Raw genomic sequence first — 19,952 nt, forward strand, 5'->3', positions numbered from 1 at the left:
AGTCTGAAATCCGGCATTATTTTTAAAATCATTAAAATCAATGTAACTCTGGCTGTGCAGAATGGTACATCTACAGTACAATCATTGTTTACATAGTGGAAGTACAAATGAAATAATACAATCCTTCAATTGCTGGGTACATCTGGACAGTACTTCTACTTCATGTACTGAAATAGTTTGTCATTGATACCTATATATTTGGGTACAGTATTATGTTACAGTACCTCTAATCCAACCAATTTATAATCTGGCACACTTTCCAGTCCCAAACGATGCCGGATTAGACAGGTTTTTCTGTAATACTTTTAACTCACAAAGTATAAAATATGAATTTGATGCAAGTTGTACAATTAATATATATATATATATATATATATATATATATAATATATATATATATTATATATATATAACCAATTTTTGTTTAGATAAAACTTTGAAAGATCTAGAGATCTAAAAAAATTGGTTACCAAGAGAACCATAGATGTGGGATTTATGGAGTATTTCAAATTTATTTTATTTTGACACTCACGTGAATTGAAAACAATTTGCTAAAAACAACTTTACCAGAAAATGTCTTTTTATTTATTTTTTTGGTCTGTGCAGAAAACTAAACTACTGGAATTACCAAGTACTTAAAAGCAGGTCTTATCGTGTATTACTAATTCACAAATTGTATTTATTCTAATAAAGAATACTCTGCAGGATCCTTGAAATAAGATCAGTTTATAGAAGTTAAGTAAATAAAACACTAAATAATAAAGTGAATCACAATATATATTTAAACCCCTAAATTGCAACTGTAAAAATCAGTTGTGGAATTAAAATTTGTATGTAACAATTCTTACTTGACTGGCTCTACTATAACCATAACATACAAGACTTCTGTAATATGCGCTTAATCACATTCACATGCTCAGATTGATTCAAATACATTTTCTGAATTAAAAAGCTCAAACAAAAACATTATTTAGAATTACATTTTATTAAAACAACAGCAGCAACAACAACAAAAAAAAAAACACAACATTGGGCTATGGAACTAGATAGCACTTATATAAGTGCAAAGCAGATGGATAAACAGCAGTAGCTGAAAATAAATAAACCAAGTTATCTCTTCACTTTTGAGCAAAACTGATTTACATGAAGGTTATGATTTAGAATGATACTGCTCACACTGAAATGGGTACTTTTCAAGAGGTGGGATGCTTTTTGACAATTATAATTCACAGTAGATGTTTTAAACTTTGAAATCTATTTTCATTTAAAATTATTTTTCAGCGTGTGCCAGTGGGACATAGGACTGTATGGTTGGTCTCGTTTTTATGTACAGTTTGACAGTAATGTGTTTTGCAGAAACCTATTATTTTGAATTACATTGTACTAAAACACAACAGCTACAAAAAGAACCTGTGTCTATGGAACTGAAATGCAGATGGATAAACAGCGGTAACCGTGAGGAAGCATGACTGGCTCCGGAGAGGTTATTTCCGGGTTATCTCCACAGTACGGTTGGCATCTTGTGTAAGACCATGGCTTAATCTTTGCTCAACTAACTCCAGTCTGTTGTTCAAATCCACAAGCTCCTGCTTTAACTGGGGGGAAAAAATAAACAGATCAAATTACGTTATCTCTTCACTTTTGTGACTTCGTCTTTCCTTTTTATGTGTATTTTGACAGCAACTTTTTTTTTTGATGAAACAGAATTTGTGCTTTCTTAGTGTGACATTAATACTGCTGAAGAAAAACATGTGCAAATGCACATTTGTTTAATTTGATTGTTTTCTTTATTGTTAATTATCACCTGGTTCATATTGTGAATTAGAGCCAGGTGCAGGGTTTCATAGGGAGACAGTCAGACTCTTCAGGGCTGCTGAGTAGAAGGAGGCAGAAGGTGTGCTCTGTTTCTGAGCAGCCATTGCAAAAGTAAGTGATGTGTTAAAACTTGTGTTAGTCAGTGACCTGCAAGTGAATGCTTATAAAGAACTAGGTTTTTGGTTGTTTGTTTTGTTTTATTATTAAAAATAGTGCTTACAGTGGCTTGCGAAAGTATTGACCCCCCCCCCCCCCCCCCCCCCCCCCCCCTTGGCATTTTTCCTATTTTGTTACCTTACAACCTGGAATTAAAATTGATTTTTATTTGGATTTCATGTAATGGACATACACAAAATAGTCCAGATTGGTGAAGTGAAATGAAAAAAATAACTTGTTTAAAAAAATTCTGAAAAATAAATAACGGAAAAGTGGTGCGTGCATATGTATTCACCCCCTTTGCTATTAAGCCTCTAAATAAGATCTGGTGCAACCAATTACCTTCAGAAGTCACATAATTAGTTAAATAAAGTCCACCTGTGTGCAATCTAAGTGTCACATGATCTCAGTATATATACACCTGTTCTGAAAGGCCCCAGAGTCTGCAACACCACTAAGCAAGGGGCACCACCAAGCAAGCGGTGCCATGAAGACCAAGGAGCTCTCCAAACAGGTCAGGGACAAAGTTGTGGAGAAATACAGATCAGGGTTGGGTTATAAAAAAATATCTGAAACTTTGAACGGAGCACCATTAAAGCCATTATTAAAAAATGGAAAGAATATGGCACCACAACAAACCTGGCAAGAGAGGGCCGCCCACCAAAACTCACAGACCAGGCAAGGAGGGCATTAATCAGAGAGGCAAAGAGACCAAAGATAACCCTGAAGGAGCTGCAAAGCTCCACAGCGGAGATTGGAGTATCTGTCCATAGGACCACTTTAAGCCGTACACTCCACAGAGCTGGGCTTTATGGAAGAGTGGCCAGAAAAAAGCCATTGCTTAAAGAAAAAAATAAGCAAACACGTTTGGTGTTCGCCAAAAGGCATGTGGGAGACTCCCCAAACATATGGAAGAAGGTACTCTGGTCAGATGAGACTAAAATTGAGCTTTTTGGCCATCAAGGAAAACGCTATGTCTGGCGCAAACCCAACACCTCTCATCACCCCGAGAACACCATCCCCACAGTGAAGCATGGTGGTGGCAGCATCATGCTGTGGGGATGTTTTTCATCGGCAGGGACTGGGAAACTGGTCAGAATTGAAGGAATGATGGATGGCGCTAAATACAGGGAAATTCTTGAGGGAAACCTGTTTCAGTCTCCCAGAGATTTGAGACTGGGATGGAGGTTCACCTTCCAGCAGGACAATGACCCTAAGCATACTGCTAAAGCAACACTCGAGTGGTTTAAGGGGAAACATTTAAATGTCTTGGAATGGCCTAGTCAAAGCCCAGACCTCAATCCAATTGAGAATCTGTGGTATGACTTAAAGATTGCTGTACACCAGCAGAACCCATCCAACTTGAAGGAGCTGGAGCAGTTTTGCCTTGAAGAATGGGCAAAAATCCCAGTGGTTAGATGTGCCAAGCTTATAGATACATACCCCAAGAGACTTGCAGCTGTAATTGCTGCAAAAGGTGGCTCTACAAAGTATTGACTTTGGGGGGGTGAATACTTATGCACGCTCAAGTTTTCTGTTTTTTTTTTTTTGTCTTATTTCTTGTTTGTTTCACAATAAAAAATATTTTGCATCTTCAAAGGGGTAGGTATGTTGTGTAAATCAAATGATACAAACTCCCAAAAAATCCATTTTAATTCCAGGTTGTAAGGCAACAAAATAGGAAAAATGCCAAGGGGGGTCAATGCTTTCGCAAGCCACTGTAAGCATGAAAATTCAAGTTCCTGTGTCCTGGGTCTAATTTTAAAGGAGCACATGAACCGCAGCAAGTGAGCCTGCACAAATATATATATATATATATATATATATATATGATATATATATATATAGTATCTATATATATATATATATATATATACACACACACACACAGTGCCTATAGAAAGTCTACAGCCCCTTGAACTTTTTCACATTTTGTTGTGTCAGTACCTCAGAGTTTCATGCATTTAAATGAGGATTTTTTCAACCTATCTACACACCATACTCCACACTGTTAAGGGGAAAAGTTTTCATTGAGAAAAATTATATATTAAAAATACAAAACTGAAAGATTATAATTGGATAAGTCTCCACCCCCCTGAGTTTATACTTGGTGGAAACACCTTTGGCAGCAATTACAGCCATGAGTCTGTTGGGATAGGTCTCTACCAACTTTGCAAACCTAGATTTGGCAATATTTGATCATTCTTTAAACTGTTCAAGCACTGTCAAGTTCCTTGGGGACTGTTGATGGACAACAATCTTCAAGTCATTCTACACATTTTTGATTGGATTTAGATCAGGCCTCTGACTAGGCCACTCAAGGACATTTACCTTTTTGTTCCTTAGCCAATCCAGTGTAGCTTTGGCAGTGTGCTTTGGGTCGTTCCCATGCGGAAAGGTGAACTTCTGTCCCAGTTTCAGCTTTCTTGCAGAGGGCAGCAGGTTTTCCTCAAGGACTTCTCTGTTCTTTGCTCCATTCATTTACCCTTCTGTCCTGACAAGTCCCCCAGTCCCTGCTGAAGAGAAACATCCCCATAACATGATGCTGCCACCACCATGCTTCACAATAGGGATGGTGTTCCTTGGGTGATGCGATGTGTTAGGCTTGCGGCAAACATAACGCTTTGCATTTAGGCCACAAAGTTCCATTTTAGTTTTGTCAGACCACAAAAAGTTTTGCCATATGGCTACAGAATCTCCCGAGTGTTTTTTTTTTTTTTTTTTGCATACTTCAAAACGGGATTCAAGGTGGGCTTTCTTGAGTAATGGCTTCTTTCTTGCCACCCTACCATACAGGCAAGATTCATGGAGTGCTTGGGATATTGTTGTCACATACACACTTTGACCAGTCTTGGCCAGAAAAGCCTGTAGCTCTTGCAAAGTTGCCATTGACCTCTTGTTAGCCTCTCTGATCAGTCTCCTTCTTGTTCGGTCATCCAGTTTGGAGGGACGGCCTGATCTAGGCAGGGTCTTGGTGGTGCCACACACCTTCCACTTCTTAATAATCGTCTTGACCGTGCTCCAAGGGATATTCAAGGCCTTTGATTTTTTTTTATACCCATCCCCTGATCTGATCTGTGCCTTTCAATAACTTTGTCCAGGAGTGCTTTTGAAATCGCCTTGGTGCTCATGGTTGAGTCTTTCCTTTGAAATGCACTACCCAGCCAAGGGAACCTACAGGAACTGCTCAATTTATCCTGAAATCATGTGAATCACTACAATTTAACACAGTTGGAGACCGTTAACTTGGTGTGTGATTTTGAAGGCGATTGGTTACACCTGAGCTAATTTAGAATTGCTATTACAAGGGGGGGTGGACACTTATCCAACCAAGCTATTTCAGTTTTTATTTTTAATTAATTTTCTACAAATTTCTATAATTTTTTTTCACTTGGAAATTGTGGGGTAGGATGTGTAAATAAATGGGAAAAAAAAGCACTTTAATTCCAGGCTATAAGGCAAAAGATGAAAATTTTGAAAGGGGGTGTAGACTTTCTATAGGCACTGATATATATATACACACACAGTGCAACACACACAGTGGCTTTCAAAAGTATTCAAACCCCTAACCAATTCTCTCATATTACTGAATTACAAATGGTGCATTGAAATTTCGTTCTGTTCGATATTTTATTTTAAAACACTTAAACTCAAAATCAATTATTGTTAGATGACACTGGTTTTATGTTGGGAAATATTTTTTAAGAAAAATAAAAAACTGAAATATCTTGCTTGCATAAGTATTCAACCCCCATACATTAATATTTGGTAGAGCCACCTTTCGCTGCAATAACAGCTTTAAGTCTTTTGGAGTAAGTATGTACCAGCTTTGCACACAGTGTCGGAGTGACTTTGGCCCATTCTACTTGGCAGATTTGCTCCAGGTTGTTCAGGTTGGTTGGACGACGCTTGTGGTCCGCAATTTTCAAATAGTGCCTGTAGCAGGGGAGATCTGTGCTGACTCTGCTGGCGTGTTCACAGTACTGCAGGAAGAGGGCGGCAGTCGTCCAACAACAGCCTGTGAGTCATGGCAGTGACACAGGGAGGTGGGAAAGTGGGTGGACTTTCCCCCTCTCTGAATGGCTGGGAGGCGAGTCTTGGGAGATTGCTAACCCTACAGAAAAATGCTGTTGTTTCCTCAGGTCTGCCCTTTTAAACGCGCCGAGAGTGCGGAAGCGCTGGTCCACGACCGAGAACCAGTCGGAGAGAATGGAACGCAGATTCTCTTGCAGTATTTTCCTGTATTTTGCTCCATCCATTCTTCCTTCAATTGTAACAAGATGCCCAGTCCCTGCTGAAGAGAAGCATCCCCACAGCATGATGCTGCCACCACCATACTTCACTGTACGGATGGTGTGTCTTGAGGCATGGGCAGTGTTAGGTTTGCGCCACACATAGCGCTTTGAGTTTTGGCCAAAGAGCTCTATTTTGGTCTCATCTCACCACAAAACCTTTTCCTACATCGCAGCTGGGTCACTCTCATGCTTTCTGGCAAACTCCAGACATGCTTTCAGATGGTACTTTTTGAGTAACGGCTTCTTTCTTGCCACCCTCCCATACAGGCCAGTGTTATGTAGAGCTCTTGATATGGTTGACTGGTGCACCATTACTCCACTCCCAGGCACTGAACTCTGTAGCTCCTTCAAAGTGATTGTTGGCCTCTCTGTGGCTTCTCTCACAAGTCTCCTTCTTGTTTGAGCGCTGAGTTTTGAGGGACGGCCTTTTCTTGGCAGTGCCTGGGTGGTGTGATGCAGCTTCCACTTCCTGATTATTGATCTAACTGTGCTCACTGGGATATCCAAACACTTGAATATTATTTTGTACCCTTTCCCTAATCTCTGCATTTGTATTACTTTATCTCTAGCTTCTGTAGAATGCTCTTTGGTCTTCATTTTTCTTCAGATTCACAGCCTTACCAATGATCCTTCAACAGTGGGGTTTTTATCCAGAAAATGTGACAGCAACTTTAATGGTTCACAGGTGGAGGCCAATGGTAAGGGAAGTGTGTCCTCGTTAGGGCAATTTCTTCCATCGATGCAAACTGGGAGCTTCCACAGCACAGGGGTTGAATACTTATCCATGTTTTCAAGGATTTGCTTGTATTTAGCGCCATCCGTTTTGCCCTCTAACCTGACAAGCTTCCCAGTCCCTGCTGATGAAAAGCATCCTCATAGCATGAAGTTGCCACCACCATGCTTCACAGTACGGATGGTGTTACCCGAGTGATGTGCTGTGTTGGGTTTGCACTAGACACAACGCTGTGCATTTAGGCCAAATAGTTCCATTTTTGTTTCATCGGACCACAGAATCTTTTGCCACATCTTTTCAGAGTCTCCCACTTGCCTTTTTGCAAATTCCAAGCAGGATTTTACATGGGCTTCCTTCTTGCCACTCTTCCATTAAGGCCAGATTTGTGGAGTACCTCAGCTATTGTTGACACATGGACAGTTTCTCCCACCTCAGCCATGGAATACTGTAGGTCTTTTAGAGTTGTCATTGGCCTCTTGGTGGCTTCTCTGACCAATGCCGTTCTTACCCGGCTGCTAAGTTTGGGAGGATGGCCTGCTCTAAGCAGATTCTGGGTGCTGCCGTATACCTTCCACTTCTTAATGGTCGACTTAACTGTGCTCCAAAGGATATTCAATGCCTTTGAAATCTTTTTATGCCCCTCCCCTGATCTGTGCCTTTTCACAACTTTATCCTGGAGTGTTGTGAAAGCTCCTTGGTCTTCACAGTAGTATCTTTGCTTTGAATGCACTACCCAACTGAGGGACATTACAGAGACAGGTGTATTTAATCTTAAATCATGTGAACCACTTGTATTGCACACAGATGGACTCAATTTAACTTACCGTGGAAATTCTGAACAATTGGTTGCACCTGAGCTTATTTAGGAGTGTCATAGCAAAGGGGGTGAATACTTATCTAATGAAGACTTTTCAGGTTTTTATTTTGAATTGATTTGTTTTTTCAACCCCCCATTTTTTCACACATTGAAAGTGTTGAGTACATTGTGTAAATCAAAGTATAAAGAAAAAATCACACACACACACACACACACACACACAGTGTGATGAATAATAAATACCTCTTTAATAGCCATCTGTGAAGTTTTGAGTTCAAAGCTCATCTCAGTAGCTGGAACCATATTTCTTGACTGCAAAATATAACTATAAAAAAATAAGTACTATTATGACATATAAACATAACATACAATAAAAAACAGTGGAAGAGGTCAGCAAAACTAGTCAGGCTTAGGGGTTAATTTCACATAAAATTCCAATGAATATCCTTACTGAGGTGCCCCCTCTACTTGGTAGGAAAACAAAACGAGTGTCACTATACCCCCACCAACCCATGTACTGAGTGCGTTGCCATTTACTAGTTTTCTCATCTACTCTACAGGTTTAGGCTTTATCTAAAAACACCATTTTCAAATTCACGTTCAGTAGTCATTTTGTGAAAGACAAATAAAAAAATGCTGCTGTTGCAAAGCAAAACAACTCACCTTACAGATAACATAAGAACTGATCGACAATAAGAGCTCTCATATAAACACTAATACTGTATCATTACAAATAATAAAATCGAACTCTTTGGTCAGTGAAAGTTTAAACTTAAAGCTTTGAAAATACTTGCGTAAACAGCTGTGCAATCATTATGGGCATTCTTAATGCAATTTCTGTGTTTTTTAATAATGTAAGCCATTGTTAAGGAGTTTTTGTTCTAATTGCCACAGATCTAGGTAACATAGACTAGATCAGCCAAAGTCTCTGTAGTTGTAAAAGCCAGTACCTGTTATATCATAATGTTTGCAAACATTATCAAAAGATCAGAGACATTAAAAGGAAGAAAAAAATGTAGAAATTGCAATTTGACGCAACATATTCTAATAAAAGCAAGCCCACTTGAAATCTGGTGAAATTAGAAGCAAAAGAACAAAAGGTTAACATGAAACAAATGAGCCTTGCTTTTAATGCAGTATACTCACCAGCTGATGTTCTCCTTGTGCAGGAGAAAGAGGTTCCTGAGAGAGGTGAAAGCTCTGGCAGTGGAGTGCAGCACCATGCCGACAACGGACTGGCAGCATTCACACCGCAGGGGTTTATAGACACTGCAAACAAGAAGCACAACCCTTTATTTATTTATCATTTACCACGCATGAGCCAGACAGCATACAAGAAGTAGGTATTGTGGTGCTATGTACAATAGTGAGCACATTTATTAGAATACCTCAAGATTTATCATTTATATCCTTTATACACCTACCTGCATGAAAACCTGAGTGGGAATTTCAATTTTCAGTCAGTAATCAGGGATATGGAAACAACATAAACGTTTGTGTGCAAACATTAGACCAGTTTATATTTTAATTAGGCATATTAAACCATTTCTAAAAAGTCTCATGCATTTTCCAATGTTGTGTTCCTTTTCTCTTACTATTTTAAATTAATTGTATCTGTGGCCTATTACAGCCATCAATAAAGTTAGACAATAACTAATTTGTCTGTTTTCACAATGTTCCAAGATTTGATTTAATTTCAGATGCACAATAAATAAAAACTACAGAAGCAATTGGGTGTTCTAATAAATGTGCATACTACTGTATTTGTGACCTATTTTGAGAAAACTCATAAACCAGGGGTAATGATTACACTTGACCTGCACCCAGTTCTGATTTTTAGAACTGCCTTGTTGAAAAATGTTGCTATAAATCAACAGCACACTGTGCAACTTGTAATACATCTCACCTGCATCAGTATGTCTTCAATTCATTATTTAATTCATGCAGGAAACTGCGACTATGAATAGGTCTAGTACGGGCTTAAGTGAGAGAGAAAGAACTTCATGCAAAATACTTACCATCCAGAGACTTTTCCTTGCAATCCAAACTGCAGCTCATCTTCTACCACCACATCATTAGTAACTTCTAAAAACATTATAATGTTACTGGACAAGGAGTTTAAAAAAAAAAAAAAAGTAAACATGAAATTGCAAGCTGAAATGGTTTATGCAATATTAGCTTTTGCAGGGACAGCAGATTGGAAAATGTATACAAACTTCCCTCACAAGGATGCCTATGTATGTTGTATGCCTGTCACAAAAACATAGAACTGAAAATCCTAAATGGGGGAATATTGAACCTGAGCATGCCTGCTATGACAAGGACGTTTGGGGGTAGACTGGATGCTGTCAGTGTGGGTAGTCGGTATTAAAAAGTGTAACAAAATACTTGCTACATAATAATAAGAGTAGAGTACAAATCACCAAGGCAGGAGTCACCTTAATGCACTGGGGAAAATTCATTAAAACAAGGACCTAACAGCTTTGGACTGTCTTGCTGGGTAAATCCCAGGGCTACTAAAGATAGCTTGTAGGACACCGAACCTATTTAGCCTCGACAAATAATGACCAGGGTAGACTTAAGGACATGGTTAGTCAATTCTGGAGACAGGTCAACGCAAAGCAGATTTAGGAGGGATGAACAAAAGTAACCAGACTACAGCAAGTAAGCAAGCGCAGCCACAATTTTGTATTAAACGAGATTGCAAATAAAAACAATACGAGCAATTGTGTACATAAAATTGCACAGTAAAAACCAAAATATATATCTATATATATATATAAATTATATATATTATATATATATATATTATATATATATATATATGAGAGAAAAAGACAGAGAAAGGAACAGCCACTTACTGAGGCAGATAATCACGTTCAGTCGTTTGTCGTCGCCGCACGTATTAACAGAATCCCCCAGCACTGTATTGCAGTGGCTGCAGAGAAAAACAGAATGGGATGCTGTCTGGAGATCGTTCGGTACTTCGTAAGTGTTCTGTGAAATTCCAATGAGCAGGTTGTCGTCACCCTGTCGAAAATGCTGCTTTTTGACTTTGTTGTAGCACTGACTGCTCACAGTTTTATCATAGAAAAGCTCATCTGACACATCATAAGTGACATTTGGTAAAACCATCCCCGGCACTTCGTGGTCTTGCATAAAATATTTCCCAGCATTCTGGCTAATTGCGTGTTCACCGACTACAGTTTCTTCGCAAGTACCTCCAAATACAGGAGTAACGTAGGTATTTTTTCGAGAGGTCTTTTTTTCTGTGTTTATAATGATATTGGACAATCTGGTATTTATATTGCGTTGTGCAGAACTCTTACTAACAGCCATATCTTGCAGTTCTCGGGCACATTTTAAACCAAACCAGTCCAGCCGCTCTCAACATTAAACCTTAAGTTTTTTCCGTCATTAAACTCCTTAAACCAATCAGAGACAAAGAAGACAGCGTTTGCTTCCTGTTTTCAATCTGACGCAACCAACAATTGTAAGTGTGGGTTGGGTACAAGCAAGACAATTTTAACCAATAGCGTGCTTGGCTTGCCTTTTTTTGAATTTTTTTTTTTTTTTGTAACGGCTCGGCGCGTAGATTCAGATGGTGAAGTGTTCACAGAATAACTACAAGGAGCGGGGTTTTGTTGTTTGCCAAATTCCATTACAAACATAAAAATATTAGTAAAATGGACATGGATTTGGAGTCCCTGAAATACGCGGAATTGCAGCGACTTGCAAAGGATGTTGGTCTTAAAGCCAATATGAAGGTACAGTAAATATTTAGTGTTGCGAGTATGAATAATAAACCAATCGTATTCTGTTGACATGCAGACAGTTCATAGTTGTCCAATAGTGCAATTCAGTATGGGTTAACCTAATAAATAATTACATGGAATTTCAGATACGCTGAATTAGATTAGAAGAGGGGGATAAGAGCCGATGTTTACAATACATCATTTCTAATTTCCAGCAAAAGCAATACAATCATATTGTTTATATTCTAATTTATCTTGACCGTCAGTTCAACCAGCGGCTGTCATCATCAGCAGCACTTATTAAGTTACACAATGTAACTATTTACAATTGAAAAATATCTGTATTCATTTAATTACATCTTCTAAATAGTTCCTTACTTGTTTATAATATATTGCTATGAATTAATTGTGGGTTATGTGTCTTGTATTGTTTCTGAAACTATTTATTTATCAGGTTTTATTAATACTTTTTTCAAGCAAGCAAAATTGCCCATCTGCCTGGCAAGCAGGACTTTATTTGTCAAAGAAAAATCTGTCATCATGTGGCATCACATGGAAGCTAATGAACTGATTTTGTTTTGTACTGTGAATGTTGTGAGCTTTTTTTAAAAAACAAACAAACAATTAAGTAGTGTCTCCTATGCATCAATATAAATTACCAATGCTATTTTGTTAAAACATTTTATATATATTTTGTATGTGGATTGGTCTTAATAGATTTGTTGCGGTAATCAATCAATATTTATTTTATATCGCACCTTTCATAGTGGACCACGCATAATACATTAAATACAGTGAAATACAGGTCATAGTACATTAAATACAAACAGGAAAAAACAATGCAAATACATTAGATACAGATACTACATTAAATAAAAGACTAGGACTTGAATTCTAAACATTGGGGATGTGTGTCATAAGAATCATACGAATAAGATGGAGTGAAAAACCTGAAATAGCAATTCAGACAACAGCTAGTAACAGATATCAGACTAAAGAGCATTGAAAGCAAGAGAATAATTGCGTCTTGAGATTTTATTTGAAGTGAGCGACTGGGAGCCACACACACTAAATGGAAGAGAGTTCCAGAGAGTCTGGGCCATGAAGCTAAGAGCGCACTCGGAGTGTGGTGCACCTTTGTTGGGTATAACAAGCAAGCCTGAGTCAGAGGACCTCAGCTTACATGCAGGGACATAGCGGGTCAGGAGGTTGGAGAGATACTCTGGACCTGTGTGATGAAGGGCCTTGAGGGCAAGCAGGATCATTTTGGACCATTTTGAACCAGCTGCAATCTGTTTATGGCGTGAGTCGAGAGGAGATGAATGCTTGACAAAGTATCTGCAGCTGGGAGGGAAAGGTAGGGATGCGCCTTTGAGGTGTTTCAGAGGTAGTAGAAGGAGGATTTGACTACAGAAGAGATTTGGGCATCAAAGGAGAGGTTACTATTCAGAAGTACACCAAGGTTTCGTACAGTGGGGAAGGCAGCAGCAGACGGTTTCCAAGTTTCAAGGCAACAATATTGAGATTCTTGTGTTGAGTTTTCGATCCTACTAAAATTCAGACTAAGTTGCAAAAAAGCATTCCTTTATTTAGACGAGTGATTTTTGTTGCATTTTCTTTATGTTGTAAGGCAAATAACCCAGTTGGTCATTTGTAAAAAATATGAACCTTGCAAATCAACAATTTTCCGTAACGGGGCCTTGTGGGCTGTCAAAACGTTGTGCTTGATCAGTGTTATTAATTTTGGTAGACAGTATAGTTTCTGGCAATTGCATAAAGTGGGTTTAAATGTCAGGCAAGTTTCTGTGATCACTTTATGCGACTTGACCTTGTGGCAGGACTTTGTCCCAGCCATAGTGTTAGTTTGTCCACAACTGCTGATTTATTATTATAATTAGTAGTAGTATTAATCAGCAGACACTTTTATCCAAATATCTATTGTGTATTATGTCCACTAGTAAATAGAGGTGGCGTCACTTGACAAATGCAGTACATCAAATGCAGCATAATCAGGCCTCTACTGCTGAAGTATCAAACTTGCAACAACACTTTTAGCCCATTAGTTTTTGTTGTTGGGTCTTTGGTAGTTACTTTAACTGGAAAAACACTTAAGAACCTACAGTGATGTGCTGTATTGACATGACTTTTTTTCTCTCTCTCCATAGGCTGAAAAGCTTCTGAAAGCTCTGAAGCAGCATTTTCATAAGCCCCAGCAGGATGAGGTTTCAAGAGAACATGTGAGAACAGGATTAGAGAGATGTCACATTACTCTAATCCTCTGGTTATGTTTAACAAGTTATGGTAGACCACAACTGTTTGTCACCTACAAGGCTAGTCCATAAAAAGCCAATACAGTAGTGATGGCCTCTCTTAATGTCAGTATTCCCCTGATTATGAAGAAATGTAGATTTGATGTTTAATAATTGTTGTCGGTATAAACGTCAAGACTAGGCTACTTACTACTGAAATGTTTAGTTTTTTTAATTTATTTTGTCCTTAGTTATAATTATACAATACACCTACTCTGTAGTGCAGCGTGTTTTTTTCTCCTTTGTCTGTTATACTAATGTGACATTTTCATAGTTGGATTAAGTTCTTACCTGGTGATGTTTTTTGTCTCCACTAACCCACAGGAAGAACATATCAATATGGATACCACTTCTTCCACTGATTGTGGTGGTTTATACCTCAGTCAGAAGCAGCAGACTACTGAAACTACAGTATTTGCAACTAAATGCAGTAGACATGGGAGACAGGCTGCCAAAACCAAGGAAAGCAATCCTGAAAACAATAGTGAAGAGAGAACTGTGCTGCAAAAACAAGCTGAAAATGAATTAAAGGTAACTGGCAGGTTTTTGTAAGGTCTTTTGTTTGGTTGCTTTTTCTCTGGAACATTGTCGTCCTTGTACGGTTTTGGGATGGGTGTGGAAATATGAGTAATCGGTTAGGTGATTACTAGTCCTGACAAATTTACCAAATATTTTAATATAGATTTTTAGGGTTTATTGTAGCACAACTGATCAGGGTTTTTATACCATATGAATCCTCTTCAACAAAGCAATGTGATGTAAGTTATGGTACAGCTGGGCTTTGTTAATATGTACAGTAATAAAATATTAAACAAATGAATTGTTGGCCTGAATTAAGTGAAGCCTCAAGAAATTGTAACTATGTAGGACTGTACCATAATGAATTGTGTTACCGGTATAGTAACTTCTTAAGCGTGTGCTCCATTTGTGTGTAAATACTAATGGAAAGCAGGTTGGACTGTATTTGCCGGGGGTAACTCAGTATATCAGATGATGCCACTGATTGGCTTTTACAGTTGGATGGTTCCCCTCACGTTGATCAAGGGAGGTTGAAAGTTAGGGGGCTTCTCCCCTATTAATTAGTTTTTTTTTTTTAAAGGTGTGGGATAAGAATTTGGACAAAATATATATAAAAAAAAAATATAATATCATAAAAATTAATAAATTAATATAATAATATAACGGGGGGGTGGTGGTGCTAGCGGGGAGTGGGGGGGTTGTTGGTTGGTTTGATCGTGGGTGCTGAGAAGGGGGGGTGAGTTTAATTACATATAACCTTAGTCATAATTTTATTTTCCCAAACCTTTAGGCTAATGTTGGAGAAAAGGAGCAGACTGTGGGACAAAACCCAAACAAGAGGAAACGCTGCCTGATAGAGACAGTTTCTAGTGACACTGAAGCAGAGTTGGTAGAAAACTCACCCATCAAAGTTACAGCTGAAAATGAGAGAGAAAAATGTGCAGTTTCAGAGACTGGTGCTGAGCAGGTGATCGAAAAAGGTAATGAGCGATTTTTATCTTTTTAAATACATTTCAGAGAAGGTCAATCAGTAGATAATATCAGGAGAACAAACAGAGGACATTTTTTCCCCTTGTGCAAACGTTGACAAACATCAACTGTAACTGCTATTACACACCATCAATGAGCCTTTCATATTGGAATATCATCTTTAATATATATACACTGTATATGTTTATTTTTGTATGTTTACTATAGAAAATTGTCAGACAATACATCCAGCTGGGAAGATTCCTCGACTTGCAGGGCTTCTAAATAGAAAAACTATAATGAAGCCAACAACTCCAAGTAAGAATCCAAATGTATCTGCTCTCCCTGAGTGCCTGGGTTATGTCACAGCAGTAATTTGTGTGTTCTTACATTTTTTAACTTGAAAAAGAAAACAGAAATGTAAGCGTAGAGCACTGTAGACCATGGTGATGAAACATATCTGAATCTGGGGGTATATAAAAGAATCTGTCTCTGTCTGTATTCATACATACATTTTTATATGTGCGTACATACAGTGGATAGGTCATGAAATCTACTTTTTCATGTTGTTGAGGGCTCCGCTTTTGAATTTATCGCCATGGCAAGGGATTAATGTCACTGACATGCTTGTTAAATAATAATAAATACAAATGCTAAACTTATGATAGTTTCCAAAGATTGAGTTATACTGTGGAAAATAAGTGTGATAATTGTGCTGAGTGCATTTTTCCTCACCTTCAGACTTCAAGAAGCTGCATGAAGCACATTTCAGTAAGCTGGAGTCCATTGATTCTTACATTCAGAGGAAGAACAAGCAAATAGAAGCCTTCAAACATTCTGTGAAAGAAGTCAAGGTAAGTGCTATTTTTCTTTTTTCTTCTCTGTCTGCAAAATATCCCTGTCAATCCAGATGCATGTTTGGATTTGCTTGGTTGTCAATCAACCATCACTTGAGCATTTGCTCTAGTTAAATAAAAAAAAAAACAAGTACAAAATCTGGACAGCAACCAAACAAATGCATTTAAAAGAGAACGTCATATGTTTGTTTACTTGTTTCTAAGTTTTCGAGGTGTACCTGCATTTGCATTGAATGTTGTTTAAACGTGGTTTTATTTATTTTAAATGAGTAATAGATTTTTAAATGTATTTTTATTTTAGATCACGTCTGAGAAGGCAAATATCCTGAAATCATCTGAGAGAAGAACTCCAGGCCAGAACTCCAAGGTAAATTGGATAACATAATGTGTTTGTTAGTCACAGGGTGAACTGAAAATGTTATGAAAGGTATTTGCATTTTCAAAATGATTTTCCTTTTTTAGAAGTCCCTTTCAAACCGAAGCAGCTCCTTGTTTAGCCCGAAGACTCAGGAAAAGAAACGTACTGCAACTCCTTATAATCTGCACAGATCACCACGTACTTCTACCAATAAGCCCAATATGGGTGTGATATCTACTTTCAAACCAACTATACTCTCAGCCAGGAAAATTAACGTCAGGTAAATAAATCGGAAGTTAAAACCATTCTTTATATAATGTGTACTTTATTGGTCCAGTGATGAGATTTCCGTTTGGTTGTCAGAATGGTTATTTACTATGGCTGGGTTTAAGAGCTTTACGGTTTGTTCACTAGCTTTCAGTGTTTCGTGAGTGTCCAAGTATATTATACCGACAAACATTTAAAAGAGGCAATGTTTTAGAGAGAGAAATTGGGTAAACTTGCCTATTGCTCTGCAGCATTCCATTTAAATGCTTTACTTTAGTTTATTACAACAAAATGTTTAGCTGTTCATTTAAGTTTTAATTTTGCACAGAATTTAAAAGTATTCTTTGAGTGTGGTTTCTTTTAAGATTTGCTGAGGCAACAAAAGATAATGATCACAAGCGCTCTCTTGTGAGGACCCCATCCCGGATGTCCCAATATACTGAGATTACTAAAACTCCAACAGGACAGTCGAAAAGGGTGAAGCCAAGCATTGACAAGCCAAGTAGCAAATTGCCAGGTGATTAAGTCAGCACTCTATAATGACTGAAAAGTGTACATTTTTCTATTGAGTCATTTGCAGAACAATTTACCCATTATTTTAACTTTTTTTTTTTTTTTTTTTGGCTACACCATTCAAGTTTGAAGGAGCAACAGCTGGTACACCAAGGACGAACAAAAAGAATACTGTGTTTGACTTGAAGGCCAGTCTTGCGCGACCACTTGCCTATCAGCCTCACAAAGGTATATTGGGAGAACTGGGGTGGAATGAGCCATGGTAAACTGTAAATCAGTTTCTCTGTAACATGTTGTTAATTCTAGTAAACTTTTACATCAGTACTATAGATTGTATGTTGAATTGTGTTTTTTAAATGTTGACATAACTGTTGCCTTTATTTTTCTCTGATAAAGGCAAACTTAAGCCTGTGGAAGCTACGAAAGAAAACAAAGCGGTACTGAACAAACCTCTGAATTCAAGTGTGTGTTCACACCAGAAAAATTACAAACAGCACCCCATCCAAACAAGGTGAGTAGTTAAGTAAAGGACAGTGTGGATTGATTTGTTTGCTTTTTTTAGGGATGTGATTTTGGTAGATTTTATGAATGTTTCAATACTATGTAGGTAACGGCATTTAAACCATATCTACACACACACACTCTTTATATTACATTATTATGTATACTGACAGCAGCCCTGGTTAGTGTTCCCCAAGCAAAGAACCCCTAAATAAGCAAATAATGTTTTAACATTTGCAAAGACTTATCTACAAAGTTTAAAAAAAACAAAAAAAAAAAAAAAAAAAAAACACACACATGCACACACCAAAGTATATACTGAAATTAGGGCACTGGTAGATTCACCTGTGCACATTTTTAATAAAGGTAACTATTTTATAGTGGCTGTCCGCCATGAAAATAATAAAAAATCCATAGACTCATTAAAAAAAAAAAAAAAAAAATTGGAGGCAATTGCCAAACCCCTTCCCATTTATAATATCCCGTTACTGTGGCACAACAGCAGCTGGATACGTGACGCACTGCTTTATATGATGATAAATGAACACAAAAATAAAATATGCATTTGGTGAAATTTGTCAAGTGACTAGTTATGTCTTGCATATTATTCAACGTTTAACCACTTCTTTTAGAGTTTATAAGTTGTAAATGTTTAAAATGCCCATCCCAACTTTGTTTGTGTGAGGGGCATTGGATTGGATAGTGCCTTATCAATGGTCTTTTGCATGCAAGGTAAGGTTTAACTGTTTTAATTTAATATAACTCTTGTGAGGTTAGCCTCACTGCTTCAGCAGAGCAGGCTTGAGTTTTTTTTTAGTTTTTTTTTTCTTTTAAACTTGAGTTTTGGTCTTATTTGTTTGTGTTTGAGTAAAAGCAGCAAGGTCTATGTTTTAAGTAAATAATTACATGTGGTTAGCTCTAGCCATATAAAATTTGACACCGTGCCAAATGAATAAAATAATAAGTTGCAATCTTTTGATTAGCCACACAATACAGTTAAATGTCACTTGTGACTTCAATTTGACTGGTTTCTGTATCAAGCGCAGTCGGTTAAAATCTGAACAGATGGGAATGGTATTAAGCCTAGTTTCATGATATATTATACTAATTAGCTGTCACACACTTTTTGGTCCGCTACAAAAAAATCTAACAACATAAAACTAAAGAGGAAATGGTGGCTTACCATAATTGTCTTTCATTTCCTTACATTGGGTTAAAAAACTTTTGGAATGTATTTATTACAGAAGCAGTGTTCGCATTAGATATGTCACACATTTTTACATATGTATAGAGAATCACTTATATAATTTTTTACCCCCAGGGGAGAGAGACGAGAAAAGCATTTTAAGGACAGAAAGCAGAAGAAAGATAAAATTCTTCGTGCCCGAAGAGGCCTGGCCATGAACTAAAATAACTCTAAAAACTAATGGACAATTCTGGATAACATTTCATCTGCTTTTTAGCTGACTTACCAGTTGGTTCCACACCAAACTTGCTGGTGTAATTGTTAGTCTTTTACTTAATTTTGAGACTTGTAAATAGTACTGCTTTTGAGTCTTGTCTTGCATTTTGTACTTTAAATGTAATTTGTTTTAAAGTCAAGACTTTATTAAAAAAAAAAAAAAAAGTTTTGTACAAAAAAAAAAACAACTTTTTATCTATGACTGTATTTGTGTGTTTAGACAAGGTTGTCTTTCATCTAATTCCTACCTGTTGTGGATTTAATTGAAATGGTATAAAACTAGACATGTGCGTGAGTATTGTAGGTAAAGTGAACTGTGTATCCTACGTAAATGTAATGAAATTTGATACATTTTTGGGTATAGCTGCACTTGTAAGACGACATTAAAATAAGTTGCATATATTTGCAGTGGTTGGTTATCTCTAAAGGAAACCATGATATTTAGTAAGCAAATGAGGTGGGAAAATGGGTAACAAATGCCCCAGTGCTACTAACCCAGCTTTATACTCCATTAATTTGAATTGTGATTGTATACAGACCTACAAAGGAAAGTGTAAAATCCCTTTTCCCAAAAATGTAACATTATCTGGAAACATTGCAACATATAAAAATGGATGGATTAAAAA

At 37.4% G+C, this 19,952-nt stretch overlaps 2 protein-coding genes across 2 annotated transcripts; one reads left to right on the forward strand and one right to left on the reverse strand.

The window, feature by feature from the left end:
• Window positions 1-551: 551 nt before the first annotated feature.
• On the reverse strand, window positions 552-11,285 carry LOC121329736 (protein Mis18-beta-like). The gene is made up of 5 exons (XM_041275469.1): window positions 10,678-11,285; window positions 9,835-9,901; window positions 8,963-9,085; window positions 8,060-8,141; window positions 552-1,595 (listed from the first exon to the last, which is right to left on the reverse strand). The coding sequence occupies exons 1-5, from the start codon at window positions 11,153-11,155 to the stop codon at window positions 1,485-1,487; spliced, it is 861 nt and encodes a 286-aa protein (XP_041131403.1). The 5' UTR covers window positions 11,156-11,285; the 3' UTR covers window positions 552-1,484.
• A 125-nt stretch (window positions 11,286-11,410) lies between these two features.
• LOC121329845 (nucleolar and spindle-associated protein 1-like) lies at window positions 11,411-19,728 on the forward strand. The gene is made up of 12 exons (XM_041275756.1): window positions 11,411-11,583; window positions 13,737-13,808; window positions 14,205-14,411; window positions 15,190-15,379; window positions 15,597-15,686; window positions 16,110-16,222; window positions 16,527-16,592; window positions 16,688-16,863; window positions 17,216-17,367; window positions 17,472-17,591; window positions 17,760-17,874; window positions 19,186-19,728. Exons 1-12 carry the CDS (start codon window positions 11,503-11,505, stop codon window positions 19,271-19,273), a joined length of 1,470 nt encoding a protein of 489 aa, XP_041131690.1. The 5' UTR covers window positions 11,411-11,502; the 3' UTR covers window positions 19,274-19,728.
• The last annotated feature ends 224 nt before the right edge of the window (window positions 19,729-19,952 follow it).

This window comes from Polyodon spathula, chromosome 17 (assembly GCF_017654505.1).
Source record: "Polyodon spathula isolate WHYD16114869_AA chromosome 17, ASM1765450v1, whole genome shotgun sequence".
NCBI classification, from domain to species: domain Eukaryota; kingdom Metazoa; phylum Chordata; class Actinopteri; order Acipenseriformes; family Polyodontidae; genus Polyodon; species Polyodon spathula.

What these genes read in the sequence shown, in the direction of transcription:
- LOC121329736 (XM_041275469.1), bottom strand. Translation starts at nt 11,155, where the DNA reads ATGGCTGTTAGTAAGAGTTCTGCACAACGCAATATAAATACCAGATTG. An exon ending in CAAGGAAAAGTCTCTGGATG is followed by an intron (nt 9,086 to 9,834) that starts GTAAGTATTTTG and finishes TCTTGTTTGCAG; the next exon opens with TGTCTATAAACCCCTGCGGT. An exon ending in CACAGATGGCTATTAAAGAG is followed by an intron (nt 1,596 to 8,059) that starts GTATTTATTATT and finishes TTTTCCCCCCAG; the next exon opens with TTAAAGCAGGAGCTTGTGGA.
- LOC121329845 (XM_041275756.1), top strand. Translation starts at nt 11,503, where the DNA reads ATGGACATGGATTTGGAGTCCCTGAAATACGCGGAATTGCAGCGACTT. An exon ending in ATGAGGTTTCAAGAGAACAT is followed by an intron (nt 13,809 to 14,204) that starts GTGAGAACAGGA and finishes ACTAACCCACAG; the next exon opens with GAAGAACATATCAATATGGA. An exon ending in ATTCTGTGAAAGAAGTCAAG is followed by an intron (nt 16,223 to 16,526) that starts GTAAGTGCTATT and finishes TTTTTATTTTAG; the next exon opens with ATCACGTCTGAGAAGGCAAA.